At 35.4% G+C, this 21,863-nt stretch overlaps 3 protein-coding genes across 5 annotated transcripts in view; 2 read left to right on the top strand and 1 right to left on the bottom strand.

The window, feature by feature from the left end:
* Positions 1-4,235, bottom strand: part of LOC107734049 (protein OSCP1-like) — a 12,722-nt gene extending 8,487 nt beyond the window's left edge. For all 3 annotated transcript variants that reach the window (XM_016545920.1, XM_016545919.1, XM_016545921.1), the window contains exons 1-7: positions 3,991-4,235; positions 3,444-3,473; positions 2,865-3,019; positions 1,385-1,552; positions 1,053-1,133; positions 756-859; positions 435-563 (exon numbers count right to left, since the gene is read on the bottom strand). In XM_016545920.1, coding sequence (XP_016401406.1) covers positions 435-563; positions 756-859; positions 1,053-1,133; positions 1,385-1,552; positions 2,865-3,019; positions 3,444-3,473; positions 3,991-4,102 — 779 coding nt within the window. In that variant the 5' untranslated portion in view covers positions 4,103-4,235. The remainder of the gene's footprint in view (positions 1-434; positions 564-755; positions 860-1,052; positions 1,134-1,384; positions 1,553-2,864; positions 3,020-3,443; positions 3,474-3,990) is intronic.
* A 1,866-nt stretch (positions 4,236-6,101) lies between these two features.
* On the top strand, positions 6,102-9,432 carry LOC107734015 (uncharacterized protein PF14_0093-like). Its single transcript, XM_016545871.1, has 4 exons — positions 6,102-6,166; positions 6,724-6,904; positions 7,127-7,306; positions 9,106-9,432. Exons 1-4 carry the CDS (start codon positions 6,102-6,104, stop codon positions 9,430-9,432), a joined length of 753 nt encoding a protein of 250 aa, XP_016401357.1.
* Positions 9,433-10,723: 1,291 nt separating this feature from the next.
* On the top strand, positions 10,724-20,051 carry LOC107734041 (ribonuclease ZC3H12A-like). Its single transcript, XM_016545910.1, has 6 exons — positions 10,724-10,835; positions 12,085-12,655; positions 15,329-15,468; positions 16,739-16,973; positions 17,061-17,161; positions 17,712-20,051. Exons 2-6 carry the CDS (start codon positions 12,120-12,122, stop codon positions 18,629-18,631), a joined length of 1,932 nt encoding a protein of 643 aa, XP_016401396.1. The 5' UTR covers positions 10,724-10,835; positions 12,085-12,119; the 3' UTR covers positions 18,632-20,051.
* Positions 20,052-21,863: the final 1,812 nt, after the last annotated feature.

Here is a 21,863-nt window from a genome sequence, read left to right as displayed (position 1 = left end):
TATATATATATATATATATATATATATATATACACAGTACACACAAATATTATGTAAACACAAACTTTTGGACTCGATTTATCGTTTGACAGCCCTAACACACACACACATATTTTTTAAATTTTTTGGATTCTTTGAGTAAAAAGGACAAAATTTGAAAAACATTTGGACATTTTTTTTGTAACAAGGTAAAACTCTTTGTGGTCACCTGATTAATTTAATGCATCCTTGCTGATTTTTTTAAATATGTATTTATATTAAATAATTATCTCTATTAGATAACATGGTTAATTTTATTTTATATTGCATTTTAAATATACTTAAATATGTGTAATACATTAAAAAAAAAATATGTACTTTATTTTGTTTACATGTTAACAATATTGGAATTTTAAAACCATTTATAATTCCTAACTACTCATTTTGATATTTACATGTTGGTGCCCAAAAATGTGACCCTGTCTCCAGAGAGGTCAAATGAGCCCTGGCGTACAGCACTTGTGTAGCTTCCTCCACTGGGAAACCTTGTCCTCCTCACCTCTCGGCCTTTAGCATTAAAATACCTGTGAGACGAGAATGTTTAAAGGAATTCTGAAGGAACAAAGTAACTGTTTGCGTATGGGTGTGTATGACTGTAACAATGTGATCTTATTTCCATGAAGCCTCTGTGTTTTCCACTGAAAATCTACTGATGAAGAACTCACTATAAGAATATAAGGATCCTGCTTGTGACCTCTGACCTTCATCTGCGTTACCTGATTAAACCAGGAACCTCAAATCCGTAAGGCACCGGCCCTGAGGTCTGCATCACAAAATGGCCATTTGGGTTCTGGATTTTTTCTTTCAAGAAAATTGAGACCTGATGAAAGAACATATTACAAAATCTCATGCAATCAGTAAGTGTCACTACAAGCGCATGACGGAATGACTGCGCTTGGATGTTCTTATAAAAAACGTCATGACTCCGTAATGATTTGCATACAACCATATGATCTGGCAGCGATCCATTTCAAACACTAATGACAATATGCCTTCATAAACAAACGACTTACCCTGATTTGCATATCTTGAAAGAGAACCAGCAGCGTATGTCGGATGAGTTGAAACTCACCATCAGATAAGGGTGTGTATACCTTAGAAAAATGTGCTTTTTAAATTTGGCAAGTGTGCACTAGAAATAGCAATAACATTGGCACAGAAAAGCAACTGGATGTGTGATGGATTTTATATAGAATTACTTTACAACAACAACAAAATTCATCTTTACAACAGTTCTTAAGTAGATATATTTATATATATTTTACTCATAATGAAACAAGACATTTACACCTCATTTAAAATCTAAGTGCAAGCTAGTTCTTGGTGGACAACAGTGGACTTTTACCTCAATAAGCTGCCTCTGGGCTTCATTGATCTGGTTAACGAGGCTGGGATTATCCTTCACCAGTTCCTTGATGGTGTCCGTGTGGTTGAAGGTGATAAGCAGTAAATCTTGTGGACGTGGACACAGAACGATCTGATACTTAAAGGCCATAGTCATCAAATCGTAAAGCTACAATAAAGACAACAACACAAACTTACACAGGAAATTGGTAATAAATATAGACTAAACATTTTTGTGCCACATAAACTGAAAAATGTGCTATATGTGGTCTAAATTAACTGGTTTTATTCAAGTCAGAAATATTATTTAATATGACTGAATGTAACTGACTACATTTAAGTCATTTTATCTGGGTTGTAACAAGTAGAAATAGCACAGTTTTATAGTTGCATTACACGTTGTAAAATGCTACTGGTTCATAGATCAATTTAATAATGCTAACAAAAAGATTTTTTGTTTACTTAATGTTCAGAAGTACAATGTTCCGAAACACAAGTAATGCATTTTGTTGTGTTTAATGCGCTTTCTCTGATTTGTTTTAATTTAAGTCCCCATGCTGCATGTTTTTGTTTTTGTTTGTTTAAATAGATCTAGACTGAAAAAAACATTTATTCAACATCTTCCCAGCATGCACTGGGGCATGAAACTTGATATAGTTACATTATTTGCTTGCTTTGTTTACATTGCCTTTTTTTGGTCATATTTAATAACCTGTTGATCATGGCAGATTTTGATAGTTGACCCAAAAATGAAAATTTGCTGAAGCTTTACTCACCCACAGTCCATCCAAGATGTAGATGAGTTCATTTGTTTATTGGATTATACGACAGTTACAGTGACAGTTTAAAGTTAAAACAACTTACTGATGGATTTGTTTCTTACAAACACACAACTTTTCACTTAAGACATTCATTGATGGTCTGGAGTCGTGTGGATTACTTGTTTTACATACTTTATTGTGATGTTTTTATCAGTGATTTGGACTCTGATGGCACCCATTCACTGCCAAAGATCCATTGATGAGCAAGTGATATAAGGTTAAATGTCTGTTCCAGTGAACAAACCGGATGGCTTGAGTGTAAACAAATTTTCAGCAAAAGTCCATTTTTTGATGAACGATTCCTTTAAGCCATGGCAAACTGACATTTTAAGTTCAGTCAAGACTTAAATGTAAGAAGCCATGCAAACTGTTGCCTAAATGTATTGGTGTTTTTCAAGTAAAAAAAACACACACATTTTCATTTTAAATAGCTGGACAACCAGTCCTACTTCTGGCCTGGTGCATACTGTACATGTACAATCAAGACCATTCATTTTTACTATTTCTTAAAGTACTTTAAGGAATTATGTTTAATCTGAGTAAATCTTTCTCTAATAATGTATTTAATTACTGACACTCTAAGAAAACTCAATGCAAACAAACAAAAAAAAGGAGTGTGATTCACAATTGTTTTTGCCCGGGGAGAGGGTGAGTTCATACCTTATCCATGCTGGCCGGGTTTAGACACATAATAGAGGCGTGTGCTAGCCGTGTCAAAACTGTCCGCAGGGCTCGGTGGGAGTACAGATCCTGCGGCCGCAAGAGCTCCTCTAGAAAAGCCTTATTGAACATAGTGGCCACTATATCATTCATAACTAGAAAGAGCATGAGAAAGATGAGTAAGAAAAAGAGAAACATTGAGGCAGGAGTCAAATCCTAAATATCCCACAGAAAGAAATGGAAAGAATATGCTAAAGTTTGCATTATGAAAATGATTTTTGTACATTAGTTAATTATGGGTTTGGTTATGAAATACAGACATTATATTAACCTTAATTTTGGATAATAAAATGTAGTATAATATGACTTTTTCCGATTATTGATTGCTTTTGGTACATGTAGCACTGTGTGGATGACATATATTTATTTATTTCTTAACGAAACCCCTTAGAATTTCACAACATTTCATGATTCTTCCACACATGCTTTTTCTGTTACAAAATAAGCTGCATGTAACATATATAAAATATTTGGAACAAACTAAATAGGAAGGAAGGTAATGAAAAAAAAAGAATGTACCTCTTTTCCTGTCATCATCTGTCCAACGACCTGCAACAGAGCATTTAACCTGTGGTAAGGCCAAATTTCTGTTACATCTGAGCAAGCACTTCTCCTTCACTCAGTCATAAGACAGGGCATAGTTTAGTGCAATTGAAAATTAGGCATGGTACTGTACATGAATCTGTCAGTTAAGCAAGCTACCTTCTGACAGCAGCTGAGATAACATCAAATCATGCATGTGAATAGATATATTTCTAAAACGGTCATTATATTTGCATTAGAAATATATTTTAATTATATATTTGGAGACAGACAGACAGACATATAGATAGATAGACAGATAGTTAGATTAGGCTACCTTTTTAAAGTAACTTACTAAATATTACAAAGATTTGCATAAGGCAAATATGCACGATGATTGACATGACATAATGGGAATAAGATGGCTGACAATTAATGGGACACCAATTGTGGATATTTATGGAGCGAAGGTTGGACTAGTTATTGGCAGCTTGCTAAAGCAGGATTCAGGTAGATATGCCGCTATTATATCTATTATCGTTACCTCTCCGAGTTTTATCATCGTTGTCATCCTGCGCTCGGAGGCGCTGATCCAGAATGTAGATCATTTCTCCGCCGAGGTTTATGATGAGCAAAGGAAGAGTTCTTTGAGACATGATGAAAAGAGTTATTGTACGGTTTTATTAGCGGCTCACTTATTTAATAAACCACAGGAACAAGTTACTGCAGTTGGCGCGGCGCGTGTTTTTTTATCAAGTTCATTTTCTTCTGGCATATGCCGCTTCTAGCGGGGCATTATGACGTCACGTAATGCCACGCTGAGTCTGACCCACTGCTCCTGCGCGCTCGCGCTCGCGCTCACACACCTGTCATTACAGGCGCGCGCGGTGGAGGAATTATGGCAAGTTGAGCCAGCCACCCCTTGTTTCTAGGCAACCTTATACAACATTTTTGATATGCCCACAATTAGATCAAGTGTTGTCCGTTTACTCACCCTGTGATGGAGAGAGGCCCATGAAATAATTGGTAACTACGTTTAGGTTCCAAAAACAGTTTTTTTTTGCTGTTCAAAGTGATTTTTAATGTTCAAGGACGCATGCTTCTTGTGTCTGAACAATAACAGACAAATCTGAAAAAAAAAAAAAAATCACAGTGTGTTTGTGCTTTAGGAAGTTATAATATGAGGCTATACTGTTAGCGTGATGTTAGCTCTAAACTATTGGATGATACAAGTTTGTTAAAATGGTAAGAGTGGGCCAGTGGATCACCCCTTATAAAGGATTATCTTACTGTATTTCTATGTTATATTTCATTTGTTTTAGACCAAACATTTTTGATTTCGTTCTTTGTTTTGAATTTGATTTTTTTCTGAAAATTTTAAATAGACTTTGTTTTTGAAAATTGGCCATTGAAGTTTTTATGAAATTGTATTTCCCTGCACAAGGCTCCAGTCCATCACAAGGCTCACAAATAGATTTTAAGAAGCCATTTTTATTGAATTTCTCTTCGTTTGATATAACATGAGCTGAAAGTGTTCAGTTTTACTTCAGCATAATCAGTGGCACAGTTTAACTCAATGTGGCTCAACTTACCCTCTCCCTAGGCTCAGTTTACCCCTCAAGGGGCAAGTTGAGCCAAGAGACCACTTTTTAAATATTTTTTTTAATGGAAAGTCATAATTTGAAAGCTGTTTATTTGAGATATAAAGTGATTATTCCCAAAGATGCACCACATCCTGAAATGTATGTACATATTTAAATTGGACCCATTACGGTCATGTGCTCACTTTAAACACACCGTAAAAACTGGCTCAACTCACCCTGCTCTCCCCTAAATTCTGTTGTATTATTCATTCATTCATTCAATATATTGTTCTTTCATTCAGTTAATAATCTATTAATTAATTTTGGAGACAGCAGGTGTAATTTTCATACTTTTTACTAGTAAAAAAAATCATTTCTTGATGTATTTATTTCCATTTTTCCAAGTTATGAAACAACATAGGCCTAACTGTAAAATACTTAACATTCAAACATTTCAAATCAAATTTTTAGCTAACTTTTTTTTAAATAAATGTATAACATTTCAAATGTGTGACAACTTGCCCCAAGCTGACATTTAAAAATATCCTGTTGCTGAAAACAATGTACCCATTATTTAATATCTACCTTCCTCACATAGTAGGCCTATACAATGCCTTGCCATTATTTTAAAGGTACCAAAATGCTATTTGTGTAAGACATTCATTCATAATTGCTCTTAAAAACTTTATACACTCTTTAAAAATAAAGGTGCTTCACGATGCCATAGAATAACATTTTTGTCTAAATGGTTCCATAAAGAAACTTTAACATCTGAAGAACCTTTCTGTTTCACAAAAGGTTCTTTGTGGCGAAAGAAGGTTCTTCAGATTATAAAAAGGTAAGAAAGAGATGGTTCTTTAAAGAACCTTTGACTGAATGGTTCTTTGTGGAACCAAAAATTTGAAGCACCTTTATTTTTAAGAGTGTAACTGACAGATGAATTTGAGGATTTTCATATGCCGTCTGTACACAATGAATGAATGCAAACTATTTCAGGGCTCATTTTACATTGACTGTTTAGGCAAATGTAGTCAAATGCTGTATAACTGCCTCAGTTAAAGATGTAAAGTATATGGCAAAAGGAAAGACTGCAAACATCACCATTTTCTTTGACTTCTTGAACTGTCTGATGCCAAGGTCAGAAAAATTCAGTGGATGCTAATTCTTCTAATCTTCTACAAATTATATTGCGCTAGTAAGTAATAATTTTTTGTTGTTGTTTAAAAATCATGATCTAACACATTTCTAAATATGAAATACATGTTTAGTGTGTTTAGTTTGGCATGGTGGCTAAATGCAAATTACTTTTACAGGGAACTCTTGTACTGTAAACATGAGGAACTGTTGAAGTTTGGATTTCTCAAGGTATTACAGGTGATATTTGCTGTCAAGAGCATGAAACTAGCTTTTAATGATTACACTGCTAAAAATGTTTTACAATAGCAATGTTCAATACAGTTACCAGTGATTTGAGCTCTTTTGAAATATTCAGAGACTCAATATCAAATTACAACCTAGATGATTATAAGCTTTTCATCTATATCAACTAACAATTTTTCAGAAGTACTGTTGCAGAAGGAAACTAAAAATAATGGGAAAACTTCAGTACGTTTCTGTGTTTATAGTGTAAGTAGCATTGTGTTAAGTAGAATATGATTCTTCTGATTCTGGCATTTTTGAAAATTTTGAGGAAGAAGAAACTCAGTCCACAGAAGGTGGAGAAACTTCGGCACAAGAAGAATCTCTCTGCAGAATGTGGAGAAACTTCAGCACAAGAAGAATCTCAGTCCACAGGAGAGGAACATCATGCAGAAGGTGGAGAAACTTCAGCACAAGAAGAATCTCAGTCCACAGGAGAGGAAAATCATGCAGAAGGTGGAGAAACTTCAGCACAAGAAGAATCTCAGTCCACAGGAGAGGAACATCATACAGAAGGTGGAGAAACTTCAGCACAAGAAGAATCTAAATCTGCAGGAGAGGAAAATCATGCAGAAGGTGGAGAAACTTCAGCACAAGATGAATCTCAGTCCACAGGAGAGGAAAATCATGCAGAAGGTGGAGAAACTTCAGCACAAGAAGAATCTCAGTCCGCAGAAGGTGGAGAAACTTCAGCACAAGAAGAATCTCAGTCCACAGGAGAGGAAAATCATGCAGAAGGTGGAGAAACTTCAGCACAAGAATAATCTCAGTCCACAGGAGAAGAAAATCATGCAGAAGGTGGAGAAACTTCAGCACAAGAAGAATCTCAATCCACAGGAGTGGAAAATCATGCAGAAGGTGGAGAAACTTCAGCACAAGAATAATCTCAGTCCGATGCACAGCATGACCATCACATGTGAACCAGTGATAGTAATCACGATCACAAGCTCTTTGGATTGACTTTCCCTCCACCTAGAAGAAAAGAACCAGACTGAAATTCCTTAGGAGACCTTTTAATCTCTCTGGTCCTCACAGAACATGTCCTTATGTTCACAGAATGGCACAGAAACTGTCTTTTACAGATGTAGATGCACCAAAAAGGCTTATAAACTAATATCAGTCCATTGTTTAACTCCATATCATGTATGTAACCCACACATTCGACTATCATGTTCTAATCACTTATTGTGTATGTCTTTTTAATAACTATTGAATAGCTTAAGGGTTCATATTCATGTTTAGTATGTGTGTGTTTGAATCTTCTTGGCTTAAACGTTTCTTCCAATCAATTCTTTGTCAAATGTATCATATTCTTGTTATAGAAATTATGTCCAAAATTATACTCTGCAAGAGCGGGAAAACTTGGACCATGTGACTGATGAGATGACATTTGATTTATGTATTGGGAGGAGAAATATACAACACCCCGAGCAAAGACAATATCTAATTGGTCAAGGCACCATTTGGGATGTGTCCAAAAGCCCAGTTTAAATACTCAGGACACCATCAAATCATTTCTTTCCGCATCTAGCTTCTTAGCTTTAGCTTTTAGTCATGCTTTTAGTCATCACTTTTAGCCATGCGGCTTTTTAGCTTTTTTAACTTTTCGCTTCTATCTTTTAGTCATGCTTTTAGTCATGTTTTTTTTTAGCTTTTGCTTTTCAGCCACTGCTTTTTAGTCATGGCTTTTTGCCATTACTTTTGCGTTTTTAGATCGCCGTTCCAGCGTGCTTCGGCCTGCAAGCCCGCTGCTACTTAGCCACGGTGAGAAGAAAACCATCTAGTCTCGTTACTTCTATTCTTCTACTTTAATTTATTTTCTTTTCCGTTGAGAGTTTCGTGTTCTGAGTTAAGTTTTGCCGCAACTCCGTGTCTCCGAGTTCACCTCGAGTCTGTGACCGACCGCTTCAAAACTTCAACCAGCCCACAACTCCGCATCTTCAGCCAACGCCCAACCACTGGCTCCCAAGAGGTCACTTCAATGACTACTGAACTTCCATCCAATCACCAACCTCGGGAAACCCCCTTTTCGAGACAACAAAGGGAACCCCTTTACACAGGCAACACAAGTAACTTTTATGCGTTAGATTAGTTTATATTGTCTTAGATTTATCCAATAGTCTTATTCATATTGAAAAGAGAAGTATCTTGTGTTTTATGCTTACAAGTTATTATCTTAAACTGCCGATCTTGTTCCTGTGCTAATAAATAGTGTTTTCAGTATACTTTGGATATTAATATCCATTGTAGAATTGATGTTATACAGCTCGTTCAATGAATCGCTGGCCGACTCAGTGATCAGCCATAAAACTGTGATTCTGTCCAAATTCCCTATAAAATCTTAAATGATTCCCTTTGAGCTAAACTGACCTGTTTCCCTTACATACCTCTCTTTTATTGTGTGCAATATCATGTAGCACTTTCTGCTTACAGTGCAATATTTCAGTGCAATATTTGACTGTTCGTTTTGCCTTTTTTTGTATTGTTTCTTTGGAAATTCTACTTTAATTGTTTCCTAATTAAATTAGATGTTTAGCTTGCACTAATTTATGTGTGATTGCTCTGTACGGATTGCTCTAATCTTGCTGTACTTTTAGTATAGTGACAATAAAGAATCTTGAATCTTGAATGGTAGGTTGCTTGGGTGCGCGCAGAAGGTGGAGAAACTTCAGCACAAGAAGAATCTCAGTCCACAGGAGAGGAAAATCATGCAGAAGGTGGAGAAACTTCAGCACAAGAAGAATCTCAGTCCACAGGAGAGGAACATCATGCAGCAGGTGGAGAAACTTCAGCACAAGAAGAATCTCAGTCCGCAGAAGGTGGAGAAACTTCAGCACAAGAAGAATCTCAGTCCACAGGAGAGGAACATCATGCAGAAGGTGGAGAAACTTCAGCACAAGAATTACGATAAATTGCCACAAAGTTCACGCAAGACCCCAACCATCTCCTTTACTTTAAACATTATTAGTGGAGTATCTTTATAGAATAAACAATTACCACTTAAATATTGAACAGTTCTAGTTTTTTTTTTTATCTCTATGAACTACAACATATGTATAAGCAGCACTCAAACACATCCTGTCAGTCAAATAAATTATACATACAATACATCATTCATTATTTGCATGTCAAGTACAAAAAGACTGAAACAAGAAGGCAGGTGAGAGGAGACTAGTTGTAATCTATGCAACTAACTGTGGTCTGAGTCAGTGTTCATTTAGGGGTTTCCCTTTTTTGCAAACCACAAAAGAAATTACTTTTAACACATACCAAAATGTTCATGATTCTGTAATTGTTGTTCTCTTGACATTTGCGTTTCTTGATCCCAAGATAACATCAACTAAATGTGATAGTGTGAAAACATGCTGAGGAACTAATAACCTGGAGTAATAGTGAGAATTTAAAAAAGCACAAAGATTACACCCTCACCTCTCACTGTCTTATGCTGTATATAGAAAGGGGAAGTGAAATTTACAAATGTAGAACATGTGAATCAATGTTTGCTCAATAACTTTTTGCCTGTTTCAGTTTAATTGAAGAAACTAATTCTTAGAACAATTTCTTGTATTGTTTAAAAGCAATAAATATATAAATAAGTTAATGTTGTTATTATTATGATTTTATGAATTCAACAGTATCACACACACACATTAAAAATAATAAAATGTTAAGTTGCATTAATAAAACAGACTAGCCTATACATACTTGGTCGATTCTTTGCAAGTTAATCAAATACCTTTATCTTCTTATAAAGAACTATATTTTAAATAAATTAAAATAGTTTTGGATGTTTCATTAGGCTATAGTTTCTTTAGATCAAGTATTGACTTATGGGTGCAGTGTTTTCTAGGAAATAAAAGTGGAACTTAAAGTTCCCATATGACATCAGTTCTCATATGATGTGTAAAACACTTGATTCTAATGGAAACTTTTATTTTTAAACGAGTTAAGGAAAAAACAGGTACTTTAGTATCAACAGCATTCTTTTACAGTTTACATGCAGCTAGTGGGTACATTATGACTAAAGAAAAATATTTTTATAGAAATAAAAATGCTAGCATGTTTACAAATACTACAACATTTTACAACTTCTTATTTTATAGTTAATTATTTTTAGATAGCTTTTGCCTTTTAAAAAAAACTAAGTCTTTTATATCGTTATTATTCTTAATAGAGGAAGAAGAGAAATAAATCGAAGGCCTCCATGACGTCAGCACGTGCGTGAATTAGCTACTTCCTGGTTTTGAGTTTGTGACTTTAAAGGTGTGCCGATTCTCTCTCCGGTATTTTGCTGCTCTGGGGTCAACAGGAACGAAACTTGCGAACTTATTAACTCTATTACAAGAAGGCAGCAGCTCGAAACACAAAGAGAACGGACCAAGTAAAGGTACGTATAACTTATTTTGTTTGTAACTTTTCCAGCTTATATATTTGTACATATAAGTATACTAAGCGATAGTTTCGGTATATTGACGTTTTTAACAGCCGACATAGACATTTATATAGTAAAGTTATAGTAAACTGTTTCATATCTACTTGTATTGTGATTTTATGTAGAAATTAATTTTTGAAATATTGGTAAACAAAGTGGTGAGGTAAAGTAAGCGGACAGCGCGCGTCGATGTGCGCACCGCAAATAAAGAATGAAAACAATGAAATAATGTGATGTCGCTGTTGTAACTGTCAGTATTTCATGATTTTAAAAGACAAAATGAGTTATGAGACCTTCTCATTTTAAAGTTAGGCAGTGAAGTCTAAAGTTTCACGTATGAAAATTAAATTTCTTGTGCACTAACAGACTTAGATTCATTGATTTTATAGCTTGTTTGTTTATAGATGGTAGCGATTAGTACGTATTTATTATGTTTCTTTTTTTTTTTCTTTTTTAGAATTTATATATTTTATACGTTTTAATATATATGCAGACTCATTTATGTTTAAGTTATTTATTTTTTATAGATTGAATATATTTTAATAAAATATTGTTTATTGAAAAAATATCTATTGAATAGTAGTTATAACAGCGCGCGTCGATGTGCGCACCGCAAATAAAGAATGAAAACAATGAAATAATGTGATGTCGCTGTTGTAACTGTCAGTATTTCATGATTTTAAAAGACAAAATGAGTTATGAGACCTTCTCATTTTATAGGTAGGCAGTGAAGTCTAAAGTTTCACGTATGAAAATTAAATTTCTTGTGCACTAACAGACTTAGATTCATTGATTTTATAGCTTGTTTGTTTATAGATGGTAGCGATTAGTACGTATTTATTATGTTTCTTTTTTTATTTTATTTTTTTAGAATTTATATATTTTATACGTTTTAATATATATGCAGACTAATTTATGTTTAAGTTATTTATTTTTTATAGATTGAATATATTTTAATAAAATATTGTTTATTGAAAAAATATCTATTGAATAGTAGTTATAGTCAGTTTAATTGGTTTAAAATTCATAATTAAATTCAGAAATGTTTGAAATATTTACCAGATTGTCACATCAGGTAAATTCATTGTCGTGTGATATTTAGATAATTAGATGTGTTGTATTGTTATCTGAGGCTATAAATAAATATTTAATTAGCTATGAATGCTTTGTTTATCATATCTATTATTGCACATTCTCTAAACAGGTGTGACTGATAAAGACGTTTTTCTGGATGAAGAGATGAGTGCTGAAATCAGCACCATCCCCACGTTACAATTGTATTTGGATTCCTTTTGGTCTTCCAGCGTAGGATCCCGCAGCTCTGACGTAAACACCACCAACACATGGGTAACAGCACCCACATCTTTGTACAGCCCTCCCGTTTCCAGCAGCATTAGAATGGACCCAGCCCAGTCCAGCCCGACTCCAGATGAATCCTCAGAACTGGGCTCTGAGTTTCAGGCCCAGCTCGACCTGTTCCTCAAGCTGGGGTTTTCCCAAACGCAGGTCCGCGCCACTTTCCTGAAACTTGGCCTCAACGCAGACACCAACAGGGTTTTGGGAGAGCTGATACAGGCTGCTGGGGAGTCAGAGGAGAGAGAGGAACCTACAGCCTCCCCGGTGCTGGTTTCACGTGGGGATGCTTCCAGTAAAGTCCGAAGTGCCCAAAATCACTGTCATAATGCTCCAGCAGTGTCAAGCGCTCCGGAAGAGCTGGTAGAGGATGAGGACGCACTCAGACCAATAGTCATTGATGGGTCTAATGTAGCCATGAGGTAAGCTTACTGTAAACATGGCATGCGATAAGATTTTTTAAGAAGTGTTTACAGTGACATTTAAGTCTCTCTTCTACCACTTTGCTATTGAAGTTGTTTACAGTAAATTTAAAGGTGATGTTATGTTGATGTTGACCTTTCTCTTTATGTCAGATGTTTAACAGGACATTTAAATTTAAAAGATTAAAAGATAGCACTTTTTTTTTGTAAAAGTAAAACTGAACATAAACTTTAAATTTGGAATAATTAGGATTTAATGTTTTTGAAAGAAGTCTCTTATGCTGCTGAAAAGTCAGCTTTGATATCACATGAATAAATGATGTTTGAAAATGTATAAAAATCGAAAACTGTTCATTTAAACCAAGAATATTTCACAAAAATGACAATTTTTACTGTATGTTTATTCAAATAAAATGCAGGTTTGGTGATCATGAGACATCTTTCGAAAACATTAAAAAAAATCTTGCACTTCCATTTAATAAGACATTTTTGTTTAGAATATATTAAAGCTGAAATGGCAAATTTGTGCCAATAGCATCAACAAACGGAAAATCAAAAATGGCTGAGCGATATGTTGCTGTGTTGGGCTAATGTTTTGGAGTAATGATTTAATGTATTTTACTTTTTTTTTTTGGCTTAATTACAGTTGGTTGTAGTTATATAGTTAGTTGCAAATAATTATGATGATAAAACAATCAAGGAATATTCATTATGTTATGGTTAAGCGGGTTTGTTTACTGTAAAATAGATGAATGGAGTTTTAAAATTGAGACTTTCTATTTTTAAGGAACAGCTTTGCCAAAATTTAAACCTTTTACCTTCAGCCTTCAGTAATTGTGTCATATTTGAGAGGTGATAAAACCCAGTATTTCCTCATACATTTCAAGTTAATATGCAAATCAGGTCCATTTCCTTCTTTTTTCCCCCCTGAAAACAGAGGTGGATTTGTGTTTATGTAAAGGTGTACAACTTGACTGAATATCTGGTTTTCGTGTTAATCCACTAAAAATGGATGAACGTTATTTGCTATTCATTGGACAGACTGGATAGTATTTTAACACTCAACTTTTATTATTTAATTATTTATACACTTTTTACACATTGCACAATATTATTTTTCCTCCTCAAATGCTTCGCGTAGGATTTGTTGAGTAATTCATTCCAAATGTCAGACCAGAACATCATGAAGTTAGATCATATGTTGCCAGAACAAATTATATTGATAGACTATATAGATAGATTTTTTTTTTGTGTGTGAGAAGACTTATTGAAGAATTACACCGCGCATACGTGTTTAATGATCTTTTAAAAACCCTCCCTTTGTATCTCACCTGCATTTGCAAGTGGAGTCCAGATTTGCCCCTGCAGGCTCCTGTATCTGTCATCACTCCAATATGCAAATAATCTTATATGCAAATCAGCATCGTTTCCCGTCCCCTCCCTTCCCGCTCTTACTATCCTGAAGGAGAATGTCTGTGAAAAGAACGCTGTGTAACAGAACAGGCCCGACAGCATTGCAACACGGCGTCCGATTGGATAACTCTGCCCACCTTTGCTATTTTTGTTCCTATAAATCAGACGTTTTTAATTACCTCATAGAACAGACAGTTTTCACTCACCCAATTCTGTTTATTCCAGGCACTATTAAAAGATCCTGGCTTGGATTTGAATTAAAATGGACTTGTTCATACAATTAAATAGATTTTTAACTCTTTTGCGGTGCTGAAAATCCTTTACCTGATTTGGTGTTCCCTGTCAAAAATGACCAGGCTGTTAAAAAATCTTTGTAAATCTCTCATTATGCTAATTTATTACCACATCTTGGATTCAATCTTTGTCAACTTGATCATAGGCCTCATTGGTCTGAGGTTATACACCTCAGTTTTTGAGTAAAATATATTATTTGGTTAAGATTTTGGCAATCTTCTCTCAAAAACGAATGTGCATAAGCTCAGTTAAATGAGGCCTACGATCAGTTAGTTCCAAAAAGGAATACAAAAACTGCTTATTGAAAGAAAACCTGTTGATAAAAAGATTGAATCCAATACTTAGCAGTAATATAGCATAACAAGTAATTCATAAGCATTTTTTATACCCTGTTATAATCGAAATTCAAAGGTCAAAATGAACACAACATGAGGGTTAAACAAATCTTGCATGCCTTTTAAAAAAATTAAATTAAAAAAATTCTGTTTGTCAGTAGATAAATGTATATCAGTAATGGTGCTGTATTTTATTTTGTGATTTCACTGGAATGTGAAAACATGATATAACTCAGCCATAATAATTCTCGCCATGAAAATAGCCACAGAAGCTGGAATGGCGTTAAACACAAACAAACAAACACTGGAATGTGTATTACTGCCCATTGTCACCTGTGCCTAAGGATAACACCTGTGAGGATAACAACTTTCATTATAATTATCTTAAATATTTTTAACAGGAAATAAACTGATATCTTAATGCAGCCACTGTTTCCAGCAAACCTGAAGAGAGATCTCATTATTGACAAATATTTTCAAAAATAAAAAACTTAAACAAGGTTAATATGATACTCCTTATTTGAACAAAAGCGTCTGCTAAATTAATGTCTTCGCATGCAATACAATTTCCTTATGCAAATTCCAAACTAATTGAAATTTACAAGTAAAATTGACTTTTTCTGTTTTGTAGTCACGGGAACAAGGACGTTTTTTCCTGTCTGGGAATTCAGTTGGCGGTGAACTACTTCCTGGAGCGGGGTCACGTTGACATCACAGTGTTTGTGCCTTCCTGGAGAAAAGAACAGCCACGACCTGATGTGCCTATTACAGGTGAGGAACAGGGAATGTACCTTGTGTCAGAACCAATTCCTGCTTTCCAGAGGGACTCACATTCCCGTAAGCAAGGTCTGTTTCCTCTTGGCAACAAAATGGCTAAAAAGAGACCTGCAGACCTGTTATATTGGAAGCCACTCGAGCAAATGATGTATGAATGTTCAACTAAATTACACTTGGAATACAGGAAATACAGTTCTGGTTTTTATGTCTGGTCTTCAGCCTCAGGTCTCAAATAATAGAACTGGAAGTATGGGAAAACCCCGCATTGATTTTATTTGTGTAGCTGTTTGAATGAAGTATGTCATAAGATATATTGGCAAGTACCTGGGGTTTTTAAAACCTTCGTAACTTCCTTATAACATAAAGAAGGCCACAGTGGAATAATACAACCGCTGCTTTTGCTGGGTAAGATGTACCAGCCTGTTTGATCTGCATTGTTTGCCAAACCCTCCTGAGTTTGACCTAGCTAGAGGGAAATAATGCAACCCTGTGGTTAGTGATAATTCTGTGCATCCAAAAAATAGTTGTGATGTTGATCTGTCTTAACAGTTGACATTTAACTATGCAAACATGTGTAAGTATATTTGAATTCCTGCTTCCCCTGAAATAAACTGTCTATGTGTAAATGGGCACTGGTCCAAAGAAAATCACAAGCAAATTAAAATGCCAAGAATCTTTTTTTTACCTTGGACTGTTTGCTCCAGCTGGTACAAAGGGTAACTGAATACCAAGAAGACCTTGTTTAGTTTCAACATAATAGACACCGTATTCTAAAAAGATCTATCAATCAATTGCGTGTTACGCTATTAATCGCATATCTATCAATATTTGCTTAGAAAATACGTTTAAGGACATTACATAATAGTGGCAGACAAAAAACATTTAAATTAATATTGCAAAAAGTGCTAGTAAATGTGAGTACATTGCTTGTTTTATTTCCATATCATGAACATAAATCTCTAGTTTTTCAATCTGTCCAAGGTTTGCACTAAAAAAACAGAGATATTTATCCACAGACATCTTTAGCCATTGCATAGCTCAATGTTTTGTTTTAGCATATTGCATATTGAGTTTTTAATCAAGGTAAAATTAGTATGAAAAACTAGTCACTAGGCATTTAATTCTACAAGTGCAAACATGCATTTAAGTGTTAAGTGACTAAATATGTTAATTTAATTATTGTACAGGTTTTTAATAATTGACAAATTAAAGCAACAATTGTAAAATGCCAAAAGAGTTTACATTTCATGAATGTTTTTCTCAGATCAGCACATTCTGCGTGAATTAGAGCGGAGGAAGCTCTTGGTATTCACACCATCCAGAAGGGTGGCAGGAAAACGAGTGGTTTGCTATGATGACCGTTTTATCGTAAAGCTGGCATACGAATCCGACGGCATCATTGTTTCCAATGACACTTATCGAGATCTGCAAGGAGAACGTCCTGAGTGGAAGCGTTTTGTAGAGGAGAGGCTTCTGATGTATTCGTTCGTCAATGACAAGTAAGTGCCATTGCATTTTGGTCTTTGCAGCATAGGTCAAGTTGTTTGATAGCCCAATTTGATTAAATTCACAATGCTTTTGTGTAGGTTTATGCCTCCAGATGACCCTTTGGGAAGACATGGACCCACCCTAGACAACTTTCTGAGGAAAACTCCACGTATACCTAAGAAACAGCCCTGTCCTTATGGTAAGAATCACATTTTTTTCCAACTTTCATGAATGATTGACATTGTACTTTTACTAGTGAGTTCATGCGGTCTTGCAGTCACATGTTGGTGTAATTATCAGGGAGTGGCTTGACATTTTTATTTGCTATGGCCCATATAAAAAGTATAACCCAGATACAAGGAATTAATAAACAATATACACTGCTGTTCAAAAGTTTTGGGTCGGTAAGACTGTTTTCTTTGTTAATATGTTTTGACATGTAATTTATTCCTGTAATGCAAAGCTGAATTTTCAGCAACTATTACCCCAGTCTTCAGTGTCACGTGATCCTTCAGAAATCACTCTAATAATGCTGATTTGCTCCTCAAGAAACATTTCATATTATTATCAATGTTAAATGCAGCATTTATTTGAAAAATTACTCTTTTGTAACATTATAAATGTCTTTATTGTCACTTTTGATTGACACCCAAACTTTTGAATGGTAGTATATACCATGTCTTTGCTGACCACACAAGGATAGCATGTATTATGTGAACAAGAATGAAAATCTCCTGTTTTCAATACAGGAAAGAAGTGCACTTATGGAATCAAGTGCAAGTTCCATCATCCGGAGCGAACCAAGCAATCCCAGCGTGCCCTGGCCGATGAGCTCCGAGACAAAGCCAAAATTTCATCCACACCGCACAAACCTCAGCCAGTTTCCAGTCAGAGTCCACCTCTGGAGGAAGTAAAGGAACAGAAACTCTCCCTGGATGCTGGATCTCTTAAGAAGAGTTACGCCAGTGAAAATGTCCTTGTCATCAAAGCAGCCCCCCAGCCAACTCAAAGGAAGTTTCCTTTGAAAAAAGAGCGTCGGCATTCGCCAACAAGTCTAGAATTCTTTCCCAGTGGATCTCAGGAGCATTTGGATTCTGGCTTGGGTTCCTACGAATGCCATTCTCCTGAAGCTTCCCATTGTGATCGCTACTGCGACCACAGGAAGTCCAAACCATCCAACAGTGGGCGGCATCGCTACGTTCCGGCCAATAGCCAACCCTGCAGTTGCTGTTCCTACCAATCCCTCAGCACTGGTGGAGGCGGTCGGCACCATAGCATGGGCCTGCCCAGCTCAACAAACCCGGGTTACACTCAACCCCGGTATCACTCCTATGGAGGAGGTCCAGTTTACCCACCTGTTAACATGTCCCAGTATTCATTTCCACACAGCAGAGGGCCTCCTCCCCAACAGGGCTACTGGTCTGACCATTATGGTGGCTATCCTCCAGCGTCCCACAATGCCATGCAGCCAGAGAGAGGACATGGACACTGGTCGCCCTCCAATCACAATCCTCAGTGGTCTGAACGGGAGCAGGTGAGGAAGAAATTACTTGCAATTTTCAACGCACGTTTGGTGGACAGATCCATGGACATGTTCCCATATCTCCTGGACCCACAAAGACTGGCTGCAGAGATTTTGACCCTTCAGTCTCAGGATGGGGCTTTTTAATTTATCTGTGTTGAAGGACTAGATGACAAGACAAAGATTCTGGCACCAAAGGTGTTACAATAAGTGCTCAACTGCAACCACAAGAAGTGATTTCACTGGAGTTTGTGGTGTAATTCAGTGTAGCTCCGCCCACAGTGAAATCTCATTGGTCTACAATCCCGCTGTTTTTGTTGTGCCGCGTTTTGCTTTTTAATGAGGACAGAAAAATGACTATTTTGTTGGAGACTGTCATGTAATGTGGTGTAGCCCCGCCCACAGTTAAATCTCATTGGTCCACAGTCCCACTTCATATCAGAAATGTTCCGATTGACTGTTTTTGTCGAGTCATGCAGCGTTTTTCTTTTAGCGAGAACACAAAAATAATTTTTGTTGGAGTCTGTCACATAATGCAGTGTAGCTCCAACTACAGTGAATCTCATTGGTCTACAGTCCTGCTATACGTCAGATATATTCTGATTGGCTGTGTGTGTCAAGTCAGTGGTGTAGCTCCGCCCACAGTAGAATCTCATTGGTCCACTGTTCCGCTTCACATCAGATTTTATGTTCTGATTGGCTGATTTTGTCAGGTCATACAGTGTTTTGCTTTTAGCAAGGCCAGGAAAATGACTTGACTATCAAAAAAATTTGCATTCCTAATCAGGACACGTTTTGAAATAAGATTTGAAAATAGACATATTAATGTCTACACAGTTTTAAAAATACAGTTATAGTTTAGTAGATGTTTAATTTTTGTGATGAAATGGACTCAATTTAAGCCATTCAGAAGATTTTATTTCTGTTGTATTTTTAATATTGTTATTTGACCTCTAATCTAACTATGGTGAGTTCACTATTGGTTGTATTAACCAACAGTGCATTTTCCATCTTGCTGTGGTTCTCAAGAGTATAATATCAGTTTTGTTCCATTGTTTTTACAAAATATGCAATCATATTTGATAATGGAATGGCAAATTCTCAGATTTATTTGTGGAAAAACATCTTTTTTGTGTTTCAAGTGTTATTATTTGTGGTTCTGCACGATTCGCAGTACCGTGTATGTTGAATGTGTTGGCACCGTGTGCCGTAACTGACATTTGTTAAGCAGAACTACCACAAAGGTAGAAGAGTACGCACCCTTTGGTGTATTTTTCGATAACTTATAAAATGTCCTCAAGAATGCAAGCATCACCAGTGTAACTTGACATAATTTCTCAAAGTTCTCGAAGGTAATTGCCAAAAGCATGGAAAGTCATGGAACTTTTAGTGACTCTGTTAGTTTGTATTGAAGCTGTTTAGAGTTTAAAAAGGGAGTCGGCAATACTAAGTAGGCAATTTTTTTGCCTTTTTTTTAAAAATTTAGCTGTATGTTCTGTGCCCATTTAAATATGTCTTTGCTTTTTATGCTGTATCTTATATTATGAAAATAAAATGTCATATTTATGTACACATATCAGTCTTTGACTTTTATTTCATTGTAAAAAAAAATCTGTGACATTTACGGTAAAATTAACCGTAAATGTCGGTTTACAGCTGGCAAGCTGTGGTTGCCAGAATTTCACCGTTAAAAATATGGTAACAATATTTTAGGTTTTACAGACTTAAATTCACAATAAAAAAACTTATTTCATTAACTGATGTAATGTTAATAAACCAGCATATTGAAGTACTAATATCTGTTTTGAACCATTGTAGTACTGATAACCACCAAAAACAGGTGGTGATGAGAAAGCCACATGATGAATCAAAGCTCATCACAAACAGCTCTTCCACAAGCTGAGAAGGGAAATACTAATAGGCTATATATATATAGAATGTTCACAATAAAATACCGTATTTCATTAACTGATGTAATGTTAATAAACCAACATATTGAAATACTAATATCTGTTTTGAACCATTGTAATGCACTGATAACTACCAAAAACTGAACCAAAGCTCATCACAAACAGCTTTTCTACGAGCTGAGGAGGGCAATACTTATATATAGAAGGTGCACAGTGTCATTTACACAAACACTAAACACCAACATGGTAACACACATGATACTGAAACAATGCAGTAAACATTAATTTAACAACATTAGATGTAAGATAAAGCCCTAATGGACACAACTGATAAGAAAAAACTAAGAAGAAACATAGTTATTTCAATGAAAAAGCAAAAAATATGAAGTGTCATGCAGGGAATTCTGGGAGTGTCAATTTATGGTTTTTCACTGTAAATTATACAATGTCTTTTTCACTTCCAAAAAACTTAATTTTAACAGTATTTTACTGTAAAATTACATTAAATGTAATTACAGTTATTCACCGTATATAGTATGGAAAGTTACTGATGACCAATTAACAGGTTTTTACTGTAGCATTTTTACAGTCTTTTACTGTTAAAATCACAATCATTTTTTACAGTGTTGACTTGCTTGTGTTGTTCCTCTGCTTAAGTGAACGTGCGTTTATGACAAGCAAGAGCAGACCTGACCTTTAGAAGCTTTCGTGCTGCAGGCGGCGGCCTCATTTTTGAAAGATTCATTCCACAAAAATCATTGTTCCCTTCTAGAAAGCACATATGTATATGCTTATATTTACCGCAGACAGGTTTCACTCCACCTAACCATAGAAACCTAATGACAATGATAATTAGCCTAGTAGAGATCTAATCCACCAACATATGAAGTTCTTGAGTTTTCCGAAACCTTTAACTTGCAGGGAATGAGATTTCATATTGAAAGGGCAAATGTTTCTTCTACCGGAAAAACTAATGGTTTTAATTAACATAATATTGGCATTAGTAAGGCAAGGCATGGCAAGCTTATGTATATAGCACATTTAATACACAATGGTAATTCAAAGTGCTTTACATAAAAGTAAGTAAAATAATCATTAAAAAAAAACAAGAAATTTCTTTTTTTTAGTAGTCATACAGGACAACTTTACTTTTGTTCACTTTACTTCACAACTCAAGGGATAGTTGTAGTGAAATTCACAATATACAAAATATGGTAACAATATTTTAGGTTTTACAGACTTAAATTCACAATAAAAAAACTTATTTCATTAACTGATGTAATGTTAATAAACCAGCATATTGAAGTACTAATATCTGTTTTGAACCATTGTAGTACTGATAACCACCAAAAACAGGTGGTGATGAGAAAGCCACATGATGAATCAAAGCTCATCACAAACAGCTCTTCCACAAGCTGAGAAGGGAAATACTAATAGGCTATATATTTTACTTTTGTTCACTTTACTTC

This window comes from Sinocyclocheilus rhinocerous, unplaced genomic scaffold (genome assembly GCF_001515625.1).
Source record: "Sinocyclocheilus rhinocerous isolate Xijiao unplaced genomic scaffold, SAMN03320098_v1.1 scaffold430, whole genome shotgun sequence".
Taxonomy (NCBI): domain Eukaryota; kingdom Metazoa; phylum Chordata; class Actinopteri; order Cypriniformes; family Cyprinidae; genus Sinocyclocheilus; species Sinocyclocheilus rhinocerous.
This window is presented reverse-complemented; position numbering and strand designations above follow the sequence as displayed.